Genomic DNA, 22,724 nt, shown 5'->3' on the forward strand with positions numbered 1-22,724 from the left:
AAGGTTAAATGAAGATTTCCATCAAGAATTTTTCAAGCATAATACTTTGAAAAACTAGGTAAGATCTCAGTGTCACTTCCAATACCTGCTGCAATCATCAGTATCAAATCTCTTATAATTTCCCATCACACAATTTCCTGGGTAGGCTATTTAGAACTTTTAATTACATAGAAAAATGTTTAACACAATTACTGCTGCTTCTCAGGTGGCACAGCGCACCTGCATAGTAATGCGGGATTGTTTCATAGATGCTCCATCTAGGCACTGGTGCAGGGATTGAGTTTTATTTTTTTATTCATGTATTTTTGTGCCATAGAAATGTAAATGTAAGTCTCTAAAGCAGATTGCATACTCTGTCCAATGAGTCAGGTGAACACTTTTACACTTATGTATCTAAAAATCTAATTGATGTTCCTCTTTTACATTTCTTGGTCTCCTCTCAGCCTGAATACATTTGAATGAATTTCAAAATAAGAGGAGGGAATTCGGTTAATTAATCAGTGGATTCTATCTCCACCGAGTTTGAACCTGTTGTCTGCTCTTTGCTTTTTTTCTAGATGCTCCAACTGAAATTTTCCAAACCACTCCAACCTACTCCGACCAACCCCCCACCCCCGCCCTTTTTTTTCCTCTCCTCTCCTCCACTCCATCCAACCAACCAACACATCTGTCAGTAAAAGCGTGCTCGACGCACCGTTTCCTTTATTGTAAACAACAATGAAGTGTGATATTTGAAAAAAGACAGCCTCCGCCACCGGTGAACTGCGAGCCACCAATCATTTGTAGTCTGTACCCAAAGCGGCTTTTGAATCCCTCCTTCTCTTCCCACCTCTTCAAATTCATTGGCTGCCGGAGGAGCAGCGACAATGTTTAATGCACCATGCGGTGTCCGGAGTTCAGTCAGTGAGAGGAAGCGCTTCTGTGTGCTTAGAGCTGTGTTACGTGCGGGAAATAGTAAATAACGACTCTGCGTGTATACGTGAAGTAAAATCACTCATTTTTCTCCTGACAGCTACACGGGAAGGGAGAGCCACTTGCGCCAGAATGCGGCATTGTTGCTGACCAACCTCCGCTGTGTCTCTCATGTTTGGACTTTGACGAGGACGTCGGGACAAGGACAAACACACACACACACACACACACACACACACACACACACATACAAAAAAGAAAGAAAGAAAGAAAGAAAGAGTGATGCCACTACGGGAATCAGTAACTCTCGGACGAGGAGAGGGACAGAAAAAAATCACCTTTTGAAACAACGTCCACTTCGGATCTATTTTTTTTACATTTATTTTTTATTTTTTTGCAACACATCTGGAATTTTTTTTTTTTTTTTTTTAAATCATAAAGCATTTGTGTGAACAGTTTTTTTTTCCTGAAGAACGGTGACTCACTGCAGGCAGAAGGCGAGCCGCTGCATTCTAATCAGACAGCGGAGAGGACTTCAGCTCATTGACATTACAGTCATACTTTTCTGGAGCACTTTTTTTTTTTTTTTTATTTCCACTGCGCTGCACTGTAGCCTGCGTGTGCATCGGAGGGCTTGTGGCGTTTCCCCCCTTCTGCACACAGACAGAGGAGAAGGATACGGCTTGTTTTTGTGTTTTTAAATATATATACCTATACCTATACTGAAGTAGGGGATGAAACTCTCCCTGAACCCTGCTGGAACTGACTGTTTTCCTCCTTTATTTTTATTTTTTTATTTCTCGGACTACTATCAGAGCGCTTTCTTTTTGGTAAGTTTAATTTATCTTTTCTTCTGTTTGTTATTTCACGAGCATCCCTGTTCATGCGGATGCAACAGCTTCTTCCAAGGACCGTTGAATCTCACAGAAAGAGAGAGAGAGCATCAGTGGAGAGAATTACACGGCTGTGCTGAGATGTTGGCAGCTCATTTCTGAATTTTTATAAGGCTCATTTTAAATATCCGGATTATGCGGATTTGTTAATGCGTGTAAGAGGCTCATTTTATACACACTTATTCAAATAGCCGCCACAATAGGCCATCTCCAGTTGTACGCCTACAGTGGTACCACATTATTAAAGTTGCCCTATTACAGTTTCGCCATAATGTGTGAATGTGCCATTATCACGCCTGACTCAGGTCTAGTGCAAGTGCACATTAGAGATGGATTAAAAAAAAAAAAAACCTGCATTCAGAGTCGTGTGGCTACAATAATGCATGTGGTAAATAAACTACATGGGGAATCATTATTTGCTTCGTGTATCTGGGCTGCGCCGAGTGTCTTCCCAAGGTTAACTAATTGACAAGCGTCCCCCATAATTGTGGAGATGAATTACACATGAGCCCTGTTTCATTTTTGGCTCGGAGGTGGATCTGATTTCTTCCTGGCAGAATGGACAGTGTAGCTCACTCTGTTATTTTTATTTATTTATTTCTATTTGAATTAACACATATGCATTATAACACATGCCTGTTTCCCCTCCCCTGTTTTCCTTCTTAGGTGGCTTGAGTGAACACTTACAATGACTATTCTGTTTGGAGACTGGATCGCGATTATTGCTCAGATGAGTCTGGGTGCTCAGCTGAATATAAATTAGGTGTTCAGCACCACAGATTGCTCGCAAAGGAAGAGAGCGACAGAGCAAAGACAATCCACAAAGACAAATGTCAAGGCCTCACATGATGAACAGGACTCTTTATTTAATCCCAAATAATAGAAATACCAAATTTGAACAAGATATCAACAGGTCAACGGAGGCGTAAACACAACACAGACTGTAGCAGCTTTTACTGAGTGGAGATGTATCTTTCGATTTTCTTTTTCCTGCTCTTGTGGGCTCAAGCCCTGACATTGAAAAACTTGAATTACTCTGTCCCGGAGGAACAGGGTCCAGGGACGGTGATTGGGAACATTGCCAAAGATGCCAGACTTGGACTCGAACAAACTGGGCAGGGAGGACAGGGTAAGAAAGCCAACTTCAGGGTCCTGGAGAACTCAGCCCCGCATCTCATCGACGTGGACCCCCAAAGCGGACTGCTGTACACAAAGCAGCGCATTGACAGGGAAACATTGTGTAAGAGAAACCCCAAGTGCCAGCTCTCCATGGAAGTGTTTGCCAATGACAAGGAGATATGCATGATCAAAATAGACATTCAGGACATTAATGACAACTCACCTACGTTCCCTTCAGATCAGATTGATATTGACATTTCGGAAAATGCAGTGCCAGGAACACGCTTTCCCCTGACCAGTGCGCATGACCCAGATGCAGGGGAAAATGGCCTGAAAACCTATCAAATAACACGCGATGACTACAATCTCTTTTCCTTGGAGGTAAAATCCCGTGGGGACGGGACTAAATTCCCAGAATTAGTTATCCAACGACCACTGGACCGAGAAGAGCGAAGCCATCACACCCTTATTTTGTCAGCTACTGATGGTGGGGAATATCCTCGCTCAGGTACCATGCAGATAAATGTCAAAGTTATTGATTCCAATGATAACAGCCCTGTGTTTGATCAGCCCTCTTATGTTGTGGAAATTCCTGAAAATTCGCCTCCTGGTAAAGTGTTGATTGATTTAAACGCCACTGATCCTGATGAGGGAAACAATGGACAAGTAGTCTATTCTTTTAGTGGCTATGCCCCAGAGAGAATCCGGGAGCTCTTCTCCATAGATTCCAGAACAGGGGTCATAAAGATTCAGGGTGAAATTGACTACGAAGAAAGCCCAGTTATTGAGATTGACGTCCAGGCAAAGGATCTAGGTCCTAATCCAATCCCAGGCCATTGTAAAGTCACTGTTAAAGTGCTTGACAGGAATGATAACTGGCCATCTATAGGCTTTGTGTCTGTGAGACAGGGAGCCATCAGTGAGGCAGCACCTCCAGGCACTGTCATTGCTCTCGTCCGTGTCACAGACAAGGACTCAGGCAGGAATGGGCAGCTTCAGTGCAGAGTGCTGGGTAATGTCCCTTTTAAACTTGAGGAGAACTATGACAACTTCTACACAGTGGTGACAGACAGGCCCTTGGACAGGGAAGTGCAGGATGAGTACAATGTCACTATCGTGGCAAAAGACAATGGCATTCCTCCTCTAAACTCCACAAAATCTTTCACTGTAAAGATTCTGGATGAGAATGACAATGTTCCTCGCTTTACCAAGTCAGTCTACCTTCTGCAGATCCCTGAGAACAACATCCCTGGGGAGTACCTAGGTTCAGTTCTGGCACATGACCCTGACCTCGGCCAGAATGGCACAGTGTACTACAGCATAATCAACTCCAACGTGAGTGGGGGTGATGTCAACACCTACGTTAATGTGAATGCTGCTAACGGAGCCATCTATGCTGTGAGATCTTTTAACTATGAGCAAATAAAGTATTTTGACTTTAAGGTTCTCGCTAAAGACGCAGGGTCTCCACACCTAGAGAGCAATGCGACAGTGCGCATCAGCGTTCTGGATGTCAATGACAACATCCCTGTTATAGTTTTGCCGCTTCTGCAAAATGATACAGCCGAAATCCACGTTCCGCGCAATGTTGGTGTCGGCTACATTGTTACCACGGTGAGGGCGATGGATAATGACTACGGCGAGAGCGGGAGACTCACCTATGAGATCTCAGACGGCAATGAGGAGCACCTCTTTGAGATTGATCCGGTGACTGGGGATGTGCGAACAGCCCACCCGTTCTGGGACGACGTGAGCCCCATTGTGGAGCTGATCATCCGAGTATCGGACCACGGCAAGCCAACTCTAACTGCTGCTGCCAGACTCATCATCAAGGCCTCCAACGGACGCCCCCCTGATGGACTGCCACATATGAAGGACAATCAGAACTGGGACATGTCTCTGCCTCTTATTGTAACTCTGAGCATCATATCCATAATGCTTCTGGCCGCCATGGTGACCATAGCTATCAAGTGCAAGCGGGAAAACAAGGAGATTCGTACTTATAATTGTCGCATTGCAGAGTACTCGCACCCTCAACTGGGGAAAGGCAAGAAGAAGAAGATTAACAAGAACGACATCATGCTGGTGCAGAGCGAGGTGGAAGAGCGGGATGCCATGAATGTGATGAATGTGGTAAGCAGCCCTTCCTTGGCCACCTCTCCCATGTACTTTGACTACCAGACACGCCTGCCACTCAGCACACCAAGGTCAGAGGTCATGTACCTCAAGCCCACTGCCAATAACCTCAGCGTGCCCCAAGGCCACGTGGGATGCCACACCAGCTTCACAGGCCCAGTCACCAGCACTACAGACACACCTACTAACCGCATGTCCATCATACAGGTAAGAGAAATTGCACTCTTCTCCTTCACTGTTGTGCCACCGTTTGCACGTCACAACCCTCACAAAGCTCCCATTTTCTCTATCAGCATTTGACCCTTTTTTTTTGTAAAATGAAAGAAAAAAGAAGACAAGGACAGGCAGAAGCAGAGAGGCCCAGGAGCACAGAGAAAGAGAAGAAAGGGAGGGGTGAGCATTAGAAGGATTAAACAGTCATTCTGGTGCTCTCATAGAACAGAGCTGGTGACATCAACACAAATCAGTTGTGCTTGAAATATGTCACGGCAGGCTTTTGAAATCAGTTTACATGTAGAAAATTTCCATTAATCACTCAGTCACTGTCATTTCATTCCTGTGGAATGAAGAATTTAGCCTGTGGCTGAGTTACAAGCAGGTATATGGCATAAGTAGGACCAATGCCATTTTACATAGAGCTGCGTTATTATAATTTTTATTCTCAGTTAATCGATTAGTTGTTCTCTAAAATGTCGAAAAATGTTCATCAGTGTTAACCAGAATCCAAGATAACGTCCTCAAATACCTTGTTTCTTGAAACAATACTCAAATCCATTTAACTGATTATCAAAATAGTTGATTGATATAATAATTGACAGATAATTGATTATTTAAATTATTATTGAAGTTCTAGCTTTAAAACTTTTCAACTATTCCACAGATGTTTTTTAAATTTATTTTTTTTTGCTATATGTACCCATATGTTATATTAATATACATCCATGCAGGTAACAGCAACAGTTATGGTGTTTGACAATAACAGTAAAGTTGTTCCAAGCCACTACTGGTGCTTGCTCGGTGTGTCATGTTATTCTATGGCTCTTTGTGGTTTATTCTTGCGACTTTAATTCCTAGAGATTAGGAGATTGTACTTATTTTCACGGCCACTTTATACGTCTTTGTGTGGAGTGCTTTGGTGTATAAGCCTCTAACGTGATAACTTCTGTATGTCTTTGGCCTTAAGCCCATTAAAAGTCTGTCGTGTCAGACAAGGATTAAAGTCTGCTTAAGACAGTGGTATGTAACACTGTGCATAATGGGCAGAGTTAACCCTTATTGTGATGTTTACGTTTTGTTCCAGTCTGGTTCTGTCAGAAGTTTCTTCAGGTTAAGTGCAAGTTTTTTCCTCCCTCACTGTCTCCAAGTGCTTGCTTACAGGGGAAATAATCTGGCTTGTCTTAATAATGTAGTGTGTAAAATTGCCTGAAATGATAAATGTTATGATTAACAATATAACTAAACTAGTGTTGAATTAAACTAACGGTCACAAATTCAGTGTTCCTCATATGATCTGCAGCAACTTTTATCATCAGTTTGTTCTGCCTTTGGCCTATTATTTTATAGAATAACATTCTTTCCACTTACATCCTAATGGACTTCAACTATAGTGTTAAGTTCTTTGCTATCTGTTGTGTCCCACCACTATTTTCACTGGACGTGGATTTGACTGTTATCAGATGTGACGTGTTCCCACCAGGGAGGAAGGCCACTGTCTGTTGTTCTCACTCTCAGTCTTCGCCCTGTTTCTATTATGAACCAGCTGCATAGGGCAAAGGTCAGCACAAAAGACCGTTAAGGCTTCCTCATCAGAGGGACAAAATAATTGCTGGTGCATTCTGCAGGCTCTTTCTCTGCTAATGTAGTGATGATGAATTGGACTGTGTGAGGCTGCCGTGTACACATTTTGTGCGCTTCCTTTTCTCCTCTCCCTTCAGACCGTCAAAGGGAACACAAGCAGGAGCAGGAACAACACATTCCTTAGTGTCTTGTTTACAGAGGGTCCCCTCGACGCATCAGGCGTGCAGGGTGCTATATTGTATTATTCAACGGAAACCTGTGTAGAGGGAGATGGCCTGAGGCATTAAGTTTCTTCAGAGGCTGTACAGAAGCGTATCACTTTCCTCCCTCCTCTCCACTCCGTCCTCCTCTCTCCGTTCGTGTGGACAGTAAGTAACCTGAGTCAGGAGAGTGGCTATGGGAAAAATATCAGGAAACAAAGACAGAATTCCCCTCCCATCGATCCCAAGGCCTTTCAGCCCATCTGTCACTACAGTTGCCACAGAGGAGAGACTAAAAAGGAAAAATAAATAAAGAGATGGATAAAGTGGGAGAGCATATCGCCTGTTCAGTCAGTTTTACAAGGGCACCTTAGTGCTGCTGTCTTCATCTGCACCTAGTGGAGTCACTGTAGCTGTCTGCAACTCCTAGTCTTTCTCCATACTGCTGCTGGCCTCTAATGATGTTTTATAGTGGTGCACTGGCAGACAGACTGGGCTTGGTCTCTAGCTGGGAGAGGGGAATAATATGAACGTATCAGCAGAGCTCTGCTGCCCTTATCATTGTCACCACCATGCCAGCAACCGGCCCAGTGGAGAGCTTCATTTCATTTGTAAAGAGAATTCCTGGGATAAGGAGATGGATGATACGTAATGATGCCTAATTCCGCTTAAGGCGTTGAAGGGAATTACTTAGTGTGGAATCAAGGTTAAAACCAATCTGCAGCAGAATTCCTCAGTGCTCAGGAAGGAGGGATTGCAGTAATTCGCTCGACAGAGTTAGCCTGTGCCCACTCTGTCTTGATTATGTTTTAGGATTTTGTTGCACATTATGTTTAGCTTCAGCAACTGTGCCAAGTTGTTGCCCACTGACTGGTTGAGACGCGCCTCTGCTGCTTTCTTGTACCTTTTCGAGAATCTGACCTCATTGCGAACAAACATTCAAAGATTCCTGTGCCATTACTTTCAAATGGCCCATAATTTATCATACTGATTTGTTTTGATAAGTTTTGAGTGTTGTAATTTGATTTGCCATAAAACTCTAATTAAAAAGCAGCCTGTCTCGCTGGGATACTGTCAGTGTTAATAAGGTGCAAGTGGTACAAAGGCAAAGGGGGTCTCTGCAAGGCTATAAAGGCTGCCTTTAGGTGGCGGCATTCTGCCTTGTGTACGGTGGCATTGAGATGAGGTTGGCAAGGAGAAAAGGGGCTCTAGTCTCTGCTGACTTGACATTGTCGCTTGGTAAGAAGGCTCCTACGGCTCTCTAATGAAAAATTAGACACATCAATTCAGGAAAATGTAGTGTATTTCTTCTGGATTTATCTGTCTCACAATATTTTACTCTAATTATTGTGATTGACAATCACTGAATTTATCAAGACGTAGTTAATGATATAAAAAATCAGCTAAATTTCACTACAGATGAATTAGAAAAAAACAGTGCAACAGCTTGTAATCAACCCTAGTTTTAGAATGGTTTCGCAAAATGACTGGTAGCCATAATCCTATTCAGTGAATTTAAAGATTGCCGAAAAAAGCTTTTAAGAGGTGTGACTGTGATCATTTACGCAGTGTGTATGCTATACAGGAGATACAATTTTCACTCCTTTGATCTGTTTAGGTTGAGCATATGCATGCCAACAACGTCGCTGGAGCAGATGTTGAAAATGGATGCTTCGAGGAATGGTCTTACTCTGCATAATTTAGGGAGATTGTGTGTGTGTGTGTGTGTGTGTGTGTGTGTGTGGATGTGGGTGTAACGTCATTGTGTATTCCAGGCATGTGATTTAAGCCTTTAGCTGGCAGACTCCGTGACAGAGCCCCTCTCTTTTATGAGCGTGACAATCTTGCATTTGTCCGAACCTTGAAACACCCTTCCTCCAAGAAACGCACACACTTGCGCACACAAACACACAGATGCACATGTAACCGTGCCTGGGCTGTTTTTGAGGATTCCACCGAAAAGTCTTATCAAAGCCTCCTCTGTATATTGTATTGAAATTGCTCCCACACTTCAGTGGCCACTGAAGCAATGAATAGAAAAACACTCTTTATTTCATTTCTCTCCCTTCATCTTTAGATAACTGCTTTCCTCTGGAGCTTTCTATGGAACAAGTTTGGTAGACCTGTATATATTGAAACCTGCTTGCAGAGAGGATTGAGCAGCTCAGCAAGTAGACACACAAACAATCATTTATAGGAATGGGGGACAGTTCAAGAAACTGTGTGTAATTTGTGTACATTTGTCCCCCAGTTGAGCTTCTGAGTCACTAGGCCAGATTTGTTTTATTTGAGCTTCCGAGTGCATAAAAAAATACCACTTTGCCTTTGGGGCATATCTTCATATTTCCACAAATAAACCTGCTGCTACTGTACATAACACTACATGCCGAAATTCTGAATTATTAATAGGCAGTTTTATTTTTCTTCATCTCCCCCAAAGCTCATATGATAGATACAACTGAGAGGAAGTGTAGTCAGACCACAGAGTGTTGCTCTAGGGAACGCCAGTAAATTATGTTATCTCCATTTAAACAAAACTGAAAATTTTGGCAATGGATGTGTTGTTTATTAGCTCCTGTTACTGGTACTTTATTGGTGGTATTTGCAGAGGTGCTTGTTTCAATTCACATGCGTCACAGTGTCTTCAAGCTGTAGCAGCTGTGTAACACACGGCAGAAAACAGCAGCTATATTTGCATCCTCTTTCATTAATAAATCATAACGTTTAACAAATCAGAGGAAAGCGGAAGATGTCACGATAAACATCGGAGGTCTCAGGCTACACATTTGTGAACATGGGCGCAAGAGGAGGGCAGAACACAGGGTAGGTGGGAAATAGATGCTCCTAACTTTCTGGTACAAGAAGAATTTGAGCATTCATTTACTTGCCCTGGGTCTGATTGCATTGTGAGGCAGCATCAGAGAAAGTAGAGATGCTGGTAGTAACCTCTCAAAGCCTGTTCTTTTTTTCTACTCCCCCCCGTGGCAATGACATTGTCAAGTTTTAGAAGAGATAAAAATTAAGGAAATTTGTTCCAGTGGTAATGCACACCACCAATGTCTTTATCTTCCCACTCACTTTTTTTTTTTTTTTTTTTTTACTTTTTTGGCCAGTATTTTCATGCAAAACATTAAATAGACTGAGGCTAAAAACTCAATTGTGCAATTGATGAAAGATGTATGCGGTTAGTACTTCATTACATATATAGATATTCTGGAAAAAATGTCTTGAAATTTCAGGCAGCCATAGAAGTGAATGTTTTATTTATTGCAAGTTTTCAAAAATCCAACTAACCCTGCTAAATAATTGAAATGTAGGGCCCCTGACTATGCTCACAACTACACACAGTTTCCCCCTGTAACTTAAAACAAACTCCAGCAGAGTACAGACAGTAGACTGAAATGGATAAGTATAGCAATGTATGCAAACAGTATATTAATCTCATTCATCAGCCACTAGATATCCACTCAGCCAGCTGTTTTGCATTCATATGTACACAACACTTAGCTGTGCTGCATAACTTCATTATTTTTAAGAGACCTCCCAACCTGGCATTGCAGAGCAACAAAGGAATTCTATTTGCTGCAAGTGTAGAGAAAGAGACAGGATATGAGAACACAAGTTGACCTCCGTGATAGCCAGATTGGCCGGACACATTAAACCAATTTACTTGGTTCAGTAGGAAGCAGCCTATTGGAGATGACATGGGCATGATAATAAGACTGTGGCTTGTCAGGAGACATTCACTCTCGCGTTATTGTGTTTTTGTGTATGCCTCGGTGTGTGTGTGTATGTGATAAAGGGGAAGTGGATGATCAGGACTCCTCTTCCTAATTCACTAACACCGGAGCTTCAGAATATCATGTCGTTCTGTTTAGTAGCAAGGGCCGCCGGTTTGCTTGATTTATTTTCTATAGGCAGGCTGGTGAGTCCTATGCGACTTATTAATTACTGGCCTGTTATGTTTTTACAAAGTGTCCGAGCCCATGACTGCTCTTGCTTTCATTCACTGTCATTTTTTCCTTCTCTGTGACTATTTTCCTGTGTGGCAGTGCGACTTGTTTTTCCCTGACCCTGTTAATACAACCAGTTGCCCATATTTCTGTAGCCCTGCAGGTGCACGCCTACACCCGATGGATCTGTGCGTTTTGTACCTGACAGTCCTTCTCCTGTAATATATGTTCTTTTTAATACCAACCCTTGCAATACAAATAGAAAAAGAAGATTCTGATCAAAAATATTTAAAAAATTTGTGCATGTCCCCAGTTACCTTGGTGCGGCTGGCATTGTGCTCAAACAAGTCAGGCACAAGGAGCCAACCTAGCATTAACAGAGGTCGCAAAAACAAGAGAACAAAACATAACCTTCACAGTGGAGGAATCCAAGATTCGGCGACCATGTGTCTACATGAGTGTGTACGTACGTACACCCACTTGCGCGCACCCGTGCTACCACCAGCTGTGCTCTGAAGCACCGGTCTTGCTGGTTCCCTCAGATTGGAATGGGCTTCCCTGTCGAGGCCGCCTGCCCCCTGAAGGCTCTTAGATCCCTCCTGGGGTCTTTAGACTTTAAGCAGCAGGGTGCCAGAGCTGCAGCAATAGATGGGCATAGATAGGAGTGACCACACAGTAATGTGCAGTAAAATGCACAACCCACAGAAGGCTGCATAGGTGTGCATGGCATGGCGATGTATTCTTTGAACTGCCAGCAGTCGGGTCTCCTTGCTGTAAATCAAACACTTTCAAAGTCAAACAAAGTAGAACTCGCTCTGTTGTGTCTTGGCAACGGTCCAGCCTGAGAGAGCTTTTATTTCTGCCACATCTTCCTTCACTGTGCCCCCTAGGCATGTGCTGTAGAAACAACACGCAGCTCAAAGAATGAGTTATGTGAATCTGTTCTCACCTTCTATCTCATTAGTATAAGAGAAATGATTTATCCCTCTCTGCCTGAATCTCTCTCTCCTTGTCCTTGCCTTTTACAGTTCAGCACTTCTTCAGCTCCATCAGTAATATGATTAATTGATTGGAGGGATATACCATGAATGCCATCTCATTTACTTTAATTTCACCTAACTACATGTCAAAACAAGCCGTTATAAAATGACTTCTTCTCTCTACAATCACCGGAGTATGTTACAGTCGCCCAATCAGGAAATTGCAATTTTGTGTTTGCAATTTGAGGAGTATTTTTCTAAACAGTGTAACCCAGCCAGTGTATGTTTGTGTGTTTGAGAAAGTCTGACACTCTAATAGGAGAGATCCCACTGTCTCCTCTGTTCCTGCCTATATCTGTAGCACAGTTTGAAATCTGACTCCCATGTCTAAAGCCCTGTGTGTGTCTGAGGGGAATTGACAGCCACTGTGTTTTGCAGTGGCTGTTATGTGTTTGTGGCAACAGAGGCGAATGAGTCGGCACTCTCAGATGTTATTGCCTAAACAAAAGGCCCACTAAGTGGTGGGCACACAAGATTTGTCGTCAAACGTTGACTGTGTCTGCTCTTCGGGGGTAGCAGTGGCAACGTTGAGTGCTAATGGCGTATTGAAAATGGTATGTTTGGCCGGTCTCATCTTTTTCTATTGTACTACACAGATGTACTCAATTGGCCCCTCACTGGGTTTATGTCTTAGAGAGAAATCTTTTTGGGGCCTTTAGCATTCAGATCAATTGCTGGTTTGCTCCGTTTGTTATTGATTTTTGCTCTGTTTGGTACTGAAATACTGTTTTTCATTATCTATTGCTCTGAGCATTGTTTAGTAAAAAAAAAAAAAAAAGAACTAGTGCCTGTTCTCTCTTCCCGGCTTTCCCCTGCTCTTGCAGCGCCTCTCGCTTTCGGATTCCCTTTTCTTTCTCTCTGCTCTTGTCATCTCAGATAAGCGTTGCAATTGCTCATGTTACTGACGACCCAAGCCAAATTCATAATGATGAGATTATCTTGTCAACAGTACAGGGTGTATATGTCTGCTGTATTGATCTGTGCGCAGTCCTAATAAATAAAGTACCACGATGGAAGCGTTGGCTCAATGATAACTCTGAAGAGATCTTGCTATTTATACACTCTCCACACTGCTCAGATGATGAATGGAACTTTTTGCCTTTTCCTCCTGTTTCTGTTTTACTCCTGTCTCTCCTCTCCTCTCCTCTCCTCTCCTCTCCCCTCCGAGGTCACGTCGACATGCTGAGTCGATGTACTCCCAGATGGAGAGACATGGGTGCTGCTGTGGGAGGAACCAGTCAAATAGACTGCAAGGGAGGGAGAGCGGGGAGGAAACAAATTACCAGCTCTGGAGCCAGGGCCTGTGTGTGCGTGTATACGTGTGTGTGTGTCTTTAAATGACTGAGGTTTGAAGGGGAGTTTATCTATGCATTTGAAGAGAAGGTCAGCGGGGTTTAGAGCCTGAGATTATGTGTGATTGTTTCTTCTGTGGGCTAGCTGATTAATGCTAAAGCTGGTCTGACAGATTCTTAATGCACCATAGACACACTTAAAAGAGACCAAGGGGAACCGGCGTCCAATGAAGCATTATCCCAAAGCCTCTTCTGTCAGCCTTTACCCAGGTGTACGGACAGTATCCTTCCTGTCTTCCATTCCTTCTTTTTCTGGCTCACGCTCCGCTAAGACACCCCACCCCCAATGACCTGATACATATACAGTAGATAGGTCACCTTGAAGTGAAACATAGCCCATCTGCTGTGTGTGTGCCGGTTTGCGTGGGTATGTGTGTGTGTATGTGTGTATAGCAACAGAGAGGGAGAACCCAGGTGTGTGTATGTGCACTTGTGCATGTATTGATATTAGACATATGCGCGCATTCTGCCTCTGTATTTGTGTGTTTATGTATCCATGTCTGGCCTCGGCTCTGAGCTTTTGGGAAATATCTAAAATCCTTTCATCCACAGAATGGCTCTTCCTCCATCAATTCAAACGGAATAATTTTGTTCTTTAATGTTTCTGTTCACAAGCTCTCAGCTTTCTTGTTAACCTGCAAACTAGGCCACAAATTGTGTATAGTTTGTTTCAACATGAAATTATAAAAAGCTTTTTCTTTTTCTTTTTTTTTTAAAAGTAAAACTTGATGCATGTATGAGATAAGAGGGCTTAATAATATTGGTATGAAAATGCTAAAGTGTAAGCGCGCTAAACTGGAATGCTGGCTCACCATAAATGACAAGCATGATTATGTAGATATTACCCCAGCCTTTGAAGGATACAGACTTTGGTTGTGTTTATTTTATGAACGCCTCTTTGCATTCTGGCTTGTTCTAATCGTATTGGTGCACTCTGTGGTCAGTACTTGTATAAACCTCATTATCTGAACAGCAAAAAATACTGTCGCTATAACAAAACAATTACATTTTCTTCTTTAATCTTGATTTTGCATAATAATTGCTGCTTTTACTGGAATCATAATTACATATTAAGTATTAAGTAATGTCCTATTTTGATTGTGTGCATAGTACTAGACTAAATGACTAGTTTTACAGGGAATTTCAAGTGAGCCCAAGTCTTGCCACCAGTCAGACAAAGAAACGCTAACAAGACATTTTCCGGTTAGACAGAAAATGACTGTAAATAACCTGGCATGATAATGACAGGATATTTTAGGTTCCTTTGTATGGACTTGAAAGAACGAGTTTAGCAATTTGGGAAATTAGCTTATTTGCTTTCTTGCCAAGAGTTTGAGGAGAATATACCACTCTCATGTTGGAATGGTAAATATGATATATCTGTCTAAATATAACAAAATCCTTCCATTTTAAGGGTACCATGTGTTGCAATTTACATGCATAATTCCCTGTTTTATTGCCAATGCATGAATGTAACTTAGAAAATGAGACCTTACTTGACTTTTTTCTTTGCCTGTGACACCCTGTGGACCTTTTTCTATGCAAATAACTTGGGATGATGTGAGTTTATGCTCCCTCTCAAGTGCCTCGCCTCAAAGTGCCTCCTCAGCTCTTCTACAGCACCAACAATGTAAAACACTTTCTAACAGGAGCTTAGAAATGGAGTCCACCAACGTCATCGAACGACTGAAAAAAAAAGAAGTGGGAATGTGCCCTTGGGTCAACATCAGTGGGGCATTGGATTCGTGGAGGGACAAAAAAAAAAAAAAGTTTTGCATAGCCAGACCTGTCTTTACACTTCATTTTAACATGTAATTTTAGTGACTTTAGTATCGCATCTGTCAACATGATGCTGGTCAATCACATTCAGCGTTGTGTATGTCACGTCACTGTTTTTTGGCCAATGTCACGGGTAACAAGATGCCGACTGAAGTCCACTTAAAAGGCAACTGGTGTCATTAATAACAAAGGAGTAGTGGCACATACTGATCCTTTAAGCAGACAGTAGTTTGTGGTTTTGTGGGCGGTAATGTCCGGAGCTGATTCTCACCTTTAATAAGTAACATTGGAGTCTGGTTGATACCGTAGGGTTTGTATTTGATGTACTCAGAAAGAAAGCAAACAAGTGTATTTACCAAGCTGTTCATATTATTGCTTTAACGTGTTGTTTAAAGTGCCATTCTTTTGCCACATATGTGCTAGTACTAATTACACTACATGCGTGACCTCTATAGGTGCAGTGTGTTTCCTCTGAACAGCTTTGGATTTTTGGGCTGAGTTGGCTTGGGATTAATGAGGGCAAAGCAAGGTCAGTGCTGACTCAAGACATTAGTTAACTGCAAAGCTGTTGCAACTATTGATGATTAAGTACTGAGTGATGAGTAGCTCAAACACCAAGATCATATCCTGCAACCCTTTCTTCTCTTAAATACTCTCCCCATAGTTGCAAAGGTGTGTAAATAATTAAACATCAAGTGGATTTCTCTCCATGCCATTCCTCATTCACTTTTTTCACAAAATTTACATGTTTTCCTTTATCAATAATCATAAGACGCCTGCCAGCTGTAAGCTACACAGACCAGCTGGTTAAATGTGTCTACACAAAATGTCTCAAGTAGTGAGGGAAAACAACACTGCTATTTTAGAGAGCTTGCAAACTGCTGCGCTAGGAGTTTTGTGTGTTGGAATAAATATATATGCCAAAAGCTACATTTATCATTTACTCCTGGGGCTAAACTGCCACAGATGTGGATTGTGTTGATAGGAGTACAAACACGCTGTGTTGTGTCGCCCCTCCTCTTCAGAGCAAAAAAGTTTCCTCTGAGCTGGCTTCAGAGATGGCAGCAGAGACTGCATTGGCTGCTGAATTGTTGTCAGTAGTGTTTATAAAAGATAGTGCTGGTAGGAACCACATATATGCAAAAGTAATAATGCAGAAGATAACTGCGAATATAACGAGGTCTGTAATTCTTGAGTAAGTAGAACGAGAAATCCTTCTTGCCCTTTCAATTGCCGACCAGTTGGGAAAACAGAGAGGACGTCACAACCTGTTCCAGTCAGATTCTTTTTGGTCTCGCGGACTGTGATTTAGAGCAATTTTATTTCATGTCCTGGTCCTGTGTAATTATTTTTTGGTTTGGTGTCATGTTGACTGCCAGCACCTGAACAGAGTACCTCATTAAAATGCACTGCACTAAGGTGAGACTGCACTTAATAGCACTGGCTCAGTAATAACATATACATATATACACACACATCCCCACACTCACCAGTTCACTCATTTTATGCGAATGCAATTAAATATACATACCGGAGAAAATAAATAGTGCCCCGACAGTAATTTGGCTTGTTTTGGAACGCCATCACAGAAGACAATAAAGTCACTTCAGTTGATTCAAGTGGCTCACTTTTTAGTTAATAAGTGCGTCCCTTCACTGGGACCACACGCACACACACACACATGCGCACACACTCATGCACACACACACGCACACACACACACACACACACACACACACACAAACGTCCACGTACAGATACCCTCACACATGTAGACACCAATTCCCTGGTCTGGTAGAAGAGGATTATGACAGACTTCTCACTCAGTTCCAAAACCCCAGGGTCAGTCATATGAATTCGCTCAATTTGAATTTAGTTTGCAGCTTGTTAGGATATGAATTGTGCCAATGCCACCCTCATGAAGCTGGAATTAATTTTGCTGCTCGAATATCCCACTCGCATGGCATTTTAGTGATCACACATTCGACTTGCCTAAAGACAAATGTACAGCAGCTGGTGAGCAGGCAGAGTGAATTTACAATACTGTATCGTTGGAGATTGTTATGTATTTATTTATTTATTTTTAATGTGAAAAAAGTCAGAGTTGTTTTTCATGTATGTTTTTGGTTGAAAAATGAAATTAAGAGATGACAAAAAAAAATACTGCAAAAATCTGAGCAAAAAGAAGATTAATAAGATGTAATTTGAGATAGAAAAACGCATTTGTATGATTGAGAGATGTGGACACTGTCACCAAACAGTGACATGAAGGAGACCAATAACCAATATTTGGCACCGATACAAATTTGTAGTAAGAATGAAAATTGTGGTCTCAACATTGAGAATAATACAAACTCAGACAGAAACTTGAAATGCCTTTGTTTATTTAGGCTTTACATATGTTTGATAAAATGAAAACTTTTTACCATTTATTCTTCAGTGTTGAGTGACCCATACTTATGACGTGTAACCAATCAGATGCTGTAGTTCCGTATCTATGTATCAGAGCCATGTTAGCACCTGTTTAAACTAACTTATTGTATTGTGAACTGCTTCGAAAGACATAATGATACTGATAATTGGAAAATGCTTGTAATTGGCTAAAACTGATAACCAGACGACCCCTAGGAGAAAAAGTAGGAAAGCAAAGCTAATGATATCACAAATCACCTGTACAATTTACTGCCAATACACTCTCCCAGTATACCTTCATACAAAAAACAAAGAAAGCCTTGAAGTATATATCTAGCCTCTGCATGTTAGTATTAGTCTAGTAGTATAATTTGTTTTAGAATGTAATCAATATTCATTAATATGAATTCATTTTAATCCCAATGACATTCTGAATATATCAGTATGCTCACTTTAACAGAATGTGGTTATTTTTTTGACATTTTTGAGTGAAACACTCATGTAGACTTCCATTAATTTGATTTCATACTACAGGTGCGTTGTAAAATGGGTCACAGTCAAATTGGTTTTATTTACTTCCATTTAGCAAAAGAAGTTGACAGTTTGCCACACTTTAAAACCCTCAGTTGTGTGTTTCCAATGTGGCAGATTATTGTAATCTTTACCCGAGGGGATGTTGGTCAACATTATAATGGTTTTTGGGTAATGTTCTTTTTGGTTAGATAAGGATGATTCATTCAATAATAGCTTAATCAGCCCATTAATAAATCAATTACATGCAAAGGAGTTAAAAACAGATTATTATTATATATATATTTTGTAATTGGTGGTAAACAGATTATTCTGTATTACTGCATGCCTATTATGGCAAGCCTTCTGAACCATTTTGCTTATGCAGGATTTAGTTTACCCCATCATTTGATTTTTCATGAATTATAAAATAGGCTAGCCTGTAAGATCTCCAGCACTTGTACTGGTATGTGTGTGGCCTGTATGTGTAAATGAGAGAGAAATAAGTCTAAGGATATGCACTCCCTCTGGAGATTTGCATTTTGCTGTACTCTACGTGAGCTGGTTGTCAAGATGATAATGACAGGCTTAAAAATAAGTTTAACAATGCGTTGTTGACCATCTCTCAGACTCAGAGTCTATTTATGCCTTGGAGTCATTTTTGCATGCTCTTTAACAGTAATTTAGTCTGCAAAATTAAATGACAAACAATTTTTCTTTCCCTTTTTTTTTTTTTTAAAGCAGCTATTTGAATTGATGGGGTCTTTAGTAGTTCTACTCTCAAATGCAGCTATAGCAGTTGTGCATAGGGAAACTACCTCAGAAATGTGACCAACGTAGTCATTTCTAGACAGAAAACAAAATTATATCTATGCTTGCTCAGGCTCTTCTTCAAAAAGAATAATACATGATCAGTAAAAGCACAGGCTGTCCTTACTTTTTTCTGTTCACCTATCGTTGATTTTAGCCCTCTGCTCAGTCTGTGGTTAGAGTTAAAAGTCAACTCTTTCCATTGCGTTCTGTTTTTTTTTTTTTTCTCCATGTGAAGTATTTCTTTTTTGAGGGTGTGGGTGAAAAACGTTTTTCCACTAAGACGACTTAATGCTTTCCACTGGGCTCCTAATAGACATCTCTAATGACACTGTATGGTCAACCAAAATAATAGACAATCAATGAGAGTGGTTGCATATTAATTATGAATATTGTGTCTTTGCTGGTGAGCAATGAATATGCAAGGGACAGGTCATGCTGTTTATGCAACTCTATATAAAAGCCTCTAAAGTGCTACTTAGCCCTACTTAATGAAGGAAAAAGCCCCATTCCCCGCTAAATGAACATGAACATGAAAAAAAAAAAAGAATAAAAAGAAATGCAGTTCTGTTATGAATTGTGAATTATGGCAAACCATGATTAACAAGATGAGACTATTGAGTTGGATTAGAGCTGCCGGAGTCACCAGCTTCATAATAAACCAGCAATTTTACAAAAAGCCTTATAGTAGTTCTATAAAAAAAAAAAAAAAAAGATGCAGCCACAATATTTCATGGCAGCAACAGCTCTAACACATGCCCGTGTGGGCGATTCCATTCAGCTTGAGTTGTATTAGATTTGTGGTACCGAAGTCGAGTTCACTACAATTAGAGATGGGGAGGAGAGGAGAGACTGTCAGTAAAGGAGATACTTTGCATGACTAATCGCTAGGGGTGGGACAAATAATCAATATATTCCGATACAGCCTCTAGTGATATGTTATCATTACACTGGCACTGATTGCACTGTGTGTTCTCTTGCTTCACTGAAGTATTTCTGTCCTTCCTTGCAGACATTTCTGAAATATTCAATAACAGCCAGGATAAACTGTCCATAAAAAAATACTTCCTCTAATGCTGCATAGAAAGGATGAATATTTCATCAAGTCTGTTTGAACACAAATTACATTCACTGTCAGCTCACTTGTTCATATGACAGTTTCGGTCACCTGCCATCTTGTGACAAACGTTGTGGTATAGAGCGAAATCAGTTCGCTGTGTGCAGGTGACTCACTAGCAAATCATTCTGCCCCTGATGCAAACACTTGCTTAACTTATACAATGGTCCGACCAGCAAAAAGTATATGAAGTCAGTCAAGACTGCAACAGAAGGCTATACCTCACAGATACCAAGCAACAGGAGACGATGCATCCTGCATCTTAACATGTTCATATAATGAGGGCTTTTTTAAAAGTCTGTAAGCATCCTGCTGTGGAATTGTAAACAAAAACGTGTAGGTTACAAGATTTCTAGCCAACAGAAATAGAAGGTTACACTACAAGTAGTTCAGATGAACAACTTAACAGAGTAGGTATGAACTGGAGATTTTTCTTTTTTTACTTTATGCAGAGGTCTGTTGAACATGCATGCTTGATTTCAGCTGTGCCTCCAGTCATTCATACCGCTGCACTTGTTTACACTTGAGTACCAGTTTAACTACTATTTTGAACATTTGTCAAAAACCGCTCACCTGGGTACCTCCAAATTATGCTAGAGGTTGTGTTTGAGTATCGCTGACATGTAGTAGAATTGCAACCAGCAGAGAATATTATGGGGCTCATTTTTCTTCTTTGTTTGCTATTCGTAGGTAGACATACTTCAAAAATCATTTGTTGTGAGACCTTTTTTTAAACCTGTCTTTTTTTTTTTTTTCAATAGCTCTCTCTGTGGGGATAGGATAAATTATGGGGTACAAACAGGAATTATCTCAAATTTATCTGTGTGCATTTATGGTCTAACAAACCATTGACTGACTTAGACCAATGGCATGTTAAGCATTATTTAGAGTAGAAGACAAAATAGTTAAGCGTATGTACAATATAGCATCAAAATGACAAAAAGAAATGCTTTTTGTTTTTTTTTTTTCACAAAGAAACCCCAATCTTCCAATAGGGACATAGGGATGGCATTCAAAAATAATACAACGGCATGTTATCAGTTGGCATAACTTGCCTATATTGCATATTTCCAACAGTGTCACCTTGAAATCCTAATTTGTTCTAAGACATGAAAGACGTCTTCTCACTGACTATTTTATGATTGATTTCTGTCCACAATCATTAGTCAGGGGGCGTTCGTCTGGACTGATAAGACCTCAGTTTGCTTGAAATCTGTCTAGTCTCCCTTTTAGTGTCATCAGGAGTCCTACCTTACTTGTCTGAATTTCATTTGGACTTGACCTCTTCTAAGTTATTTGGAAGATAGTGGAAGACACTTAGCAGGCAGTAGACTGTGATGGCTTTAAGTTCACTTAAGCCCATTGATTGATTGGGGTGCTATCTCCAGGAAGATGTTTCAATGCTAATTAGATCTGATCCCTTACAATTGCTCCTTAGTCACTAGATAATCAATGCAGCCTTGTTATTTCCTTGTTCCCCCACTTTTTCCTTACTTCCTCTGTCATCCTCTCACTTTGCTGTTTGCCTCCGCTTTCTCTGTTGTCTTATATTTCCTGCTTTTGTTGCACGCACCCCCCCCCCCTTAACTTGTTTACCTCTGTTTTATCCTTTATTCCTATTTGGCTGTTGCTGCTGTTGCTGATCTACTTTGAGAGTTTTCCAAGAGGAATAAACTCGAGCTCCCTTGATGGTAATGTCACTCACAGGCAAACACAGAAATGGAGACGCAGTTTATTAAATTAAAAACTGCAGTCTAGGTCTTTTTGGTATACTGACAAGGGTATGGTTGATTAGGAACTGCTCACACCGTCTGACCTGACGAAATGCATGTGCTCACACGCACAGAATGAGAATTATGTGTGTGTTTTCTCGAAGACAGTAAAGGACAAATGCATGTATCATACCTAGCGGGCTAGGTGGAGGGAGGGGGTGCACTCTTGTTGCTGTGAATAAGAGAGCTGTCCAATGATGTGTGAAAGAGAAGCTGCAATTTGTCCTCGTTCACCACCACTACCTTAGATATCAAATACAAATATACACACGCGCGCCAACACAAAGACAGATATACACAAACATGGTCCCATAGAAATGAACAGTGCCCCAAAATGCACCAACATGCCCTGAGAGTAGAATAGCTCTCCAATATGCTCGTCCCATTTGTCTCAATCGGCCTGCTGCCTGAGCAGTCAGTCTTGGGGGCTCAATGGGAATACAGAATAGAGTGCAGCTTTTTACACTTACTCAGCCACACTGTACTCAGTATCTCTCTGACCTTTGTGGCCTTGCTACATGGACTAGATACACCGCATCATTCACTGCGATTCAACAACATGCTTTTGCAATTCTCATCCACACTACCAAATAAACTAACCTCTGCTGTTATCCACACAAAGTGGATTGACCCAGAACTGCCGGATTTATCTTGTATTGAATAGGTTCAGTGCACCTCGCAACTTTTAGGTTCAAAGGCTCATATTTTAGGTCAATAAGTTAGCCAGATTTTTAAACCTTAAAGGCTGAATATACAGACGCTGCAATTTTAGTGGGTTCACTTTAGGTTGCTGTAGTTCAGCTCATTTCAACCTCCTTTGCTTTTGATCGGTTCATTTGAAGAAACCTTATATTGGAAAAACATGTAGTGTGGGTTACTGAATGACACTTACAATTCTAAATGAATTTATGTGTTGTATAAT

General features: G+C 41.1%; 1 protein-coding gene across 2 annotated transcripts in view; it reads left to right on the forward strand.

Moving 5' to 3' along the window:
* The first annotated feature begins 910 nt into the window (after positions 1-910).
* Positions 911-22,724, forward strand: part of pcdh17 (protocadherin 17) — a 62,051-nt gene continuing 40,237 nt past the window's right edge. For both annotated transcript variants that reach the window (XM_008275518.1, XM_008275519.1), the window contains exons 1-2: positions 911-1,742; positions 2,472-5,267. In XM_008275518.1, the coding sequence (XP_008273740.1) occupies positions 2,772-5,267 (2,496 nt within the window). In that variant the 5' untranslated portion in view covers positions 911-1,742; positions 2,472-2,771. The remainder of the gene's footprint in view (positions 1,743-2,471; positions 5,268-22,724) is intronic.

This window comes from Stegastes partitus, unplaced genomic scaffold (genome assembly GCF_000690725.1).
Source record: "Stegastes partitus isolate 25-593 unplaced genomic scaffold, Stegastes_partitus-1.0.2 Scaffold54, whole genome shotgun sequence".
Lineage (NCBI taxonomy): Eukaryota > Metazoa > Chordata > Actinopteri > Pomacentridae > Stegastes > Stegastes partitus.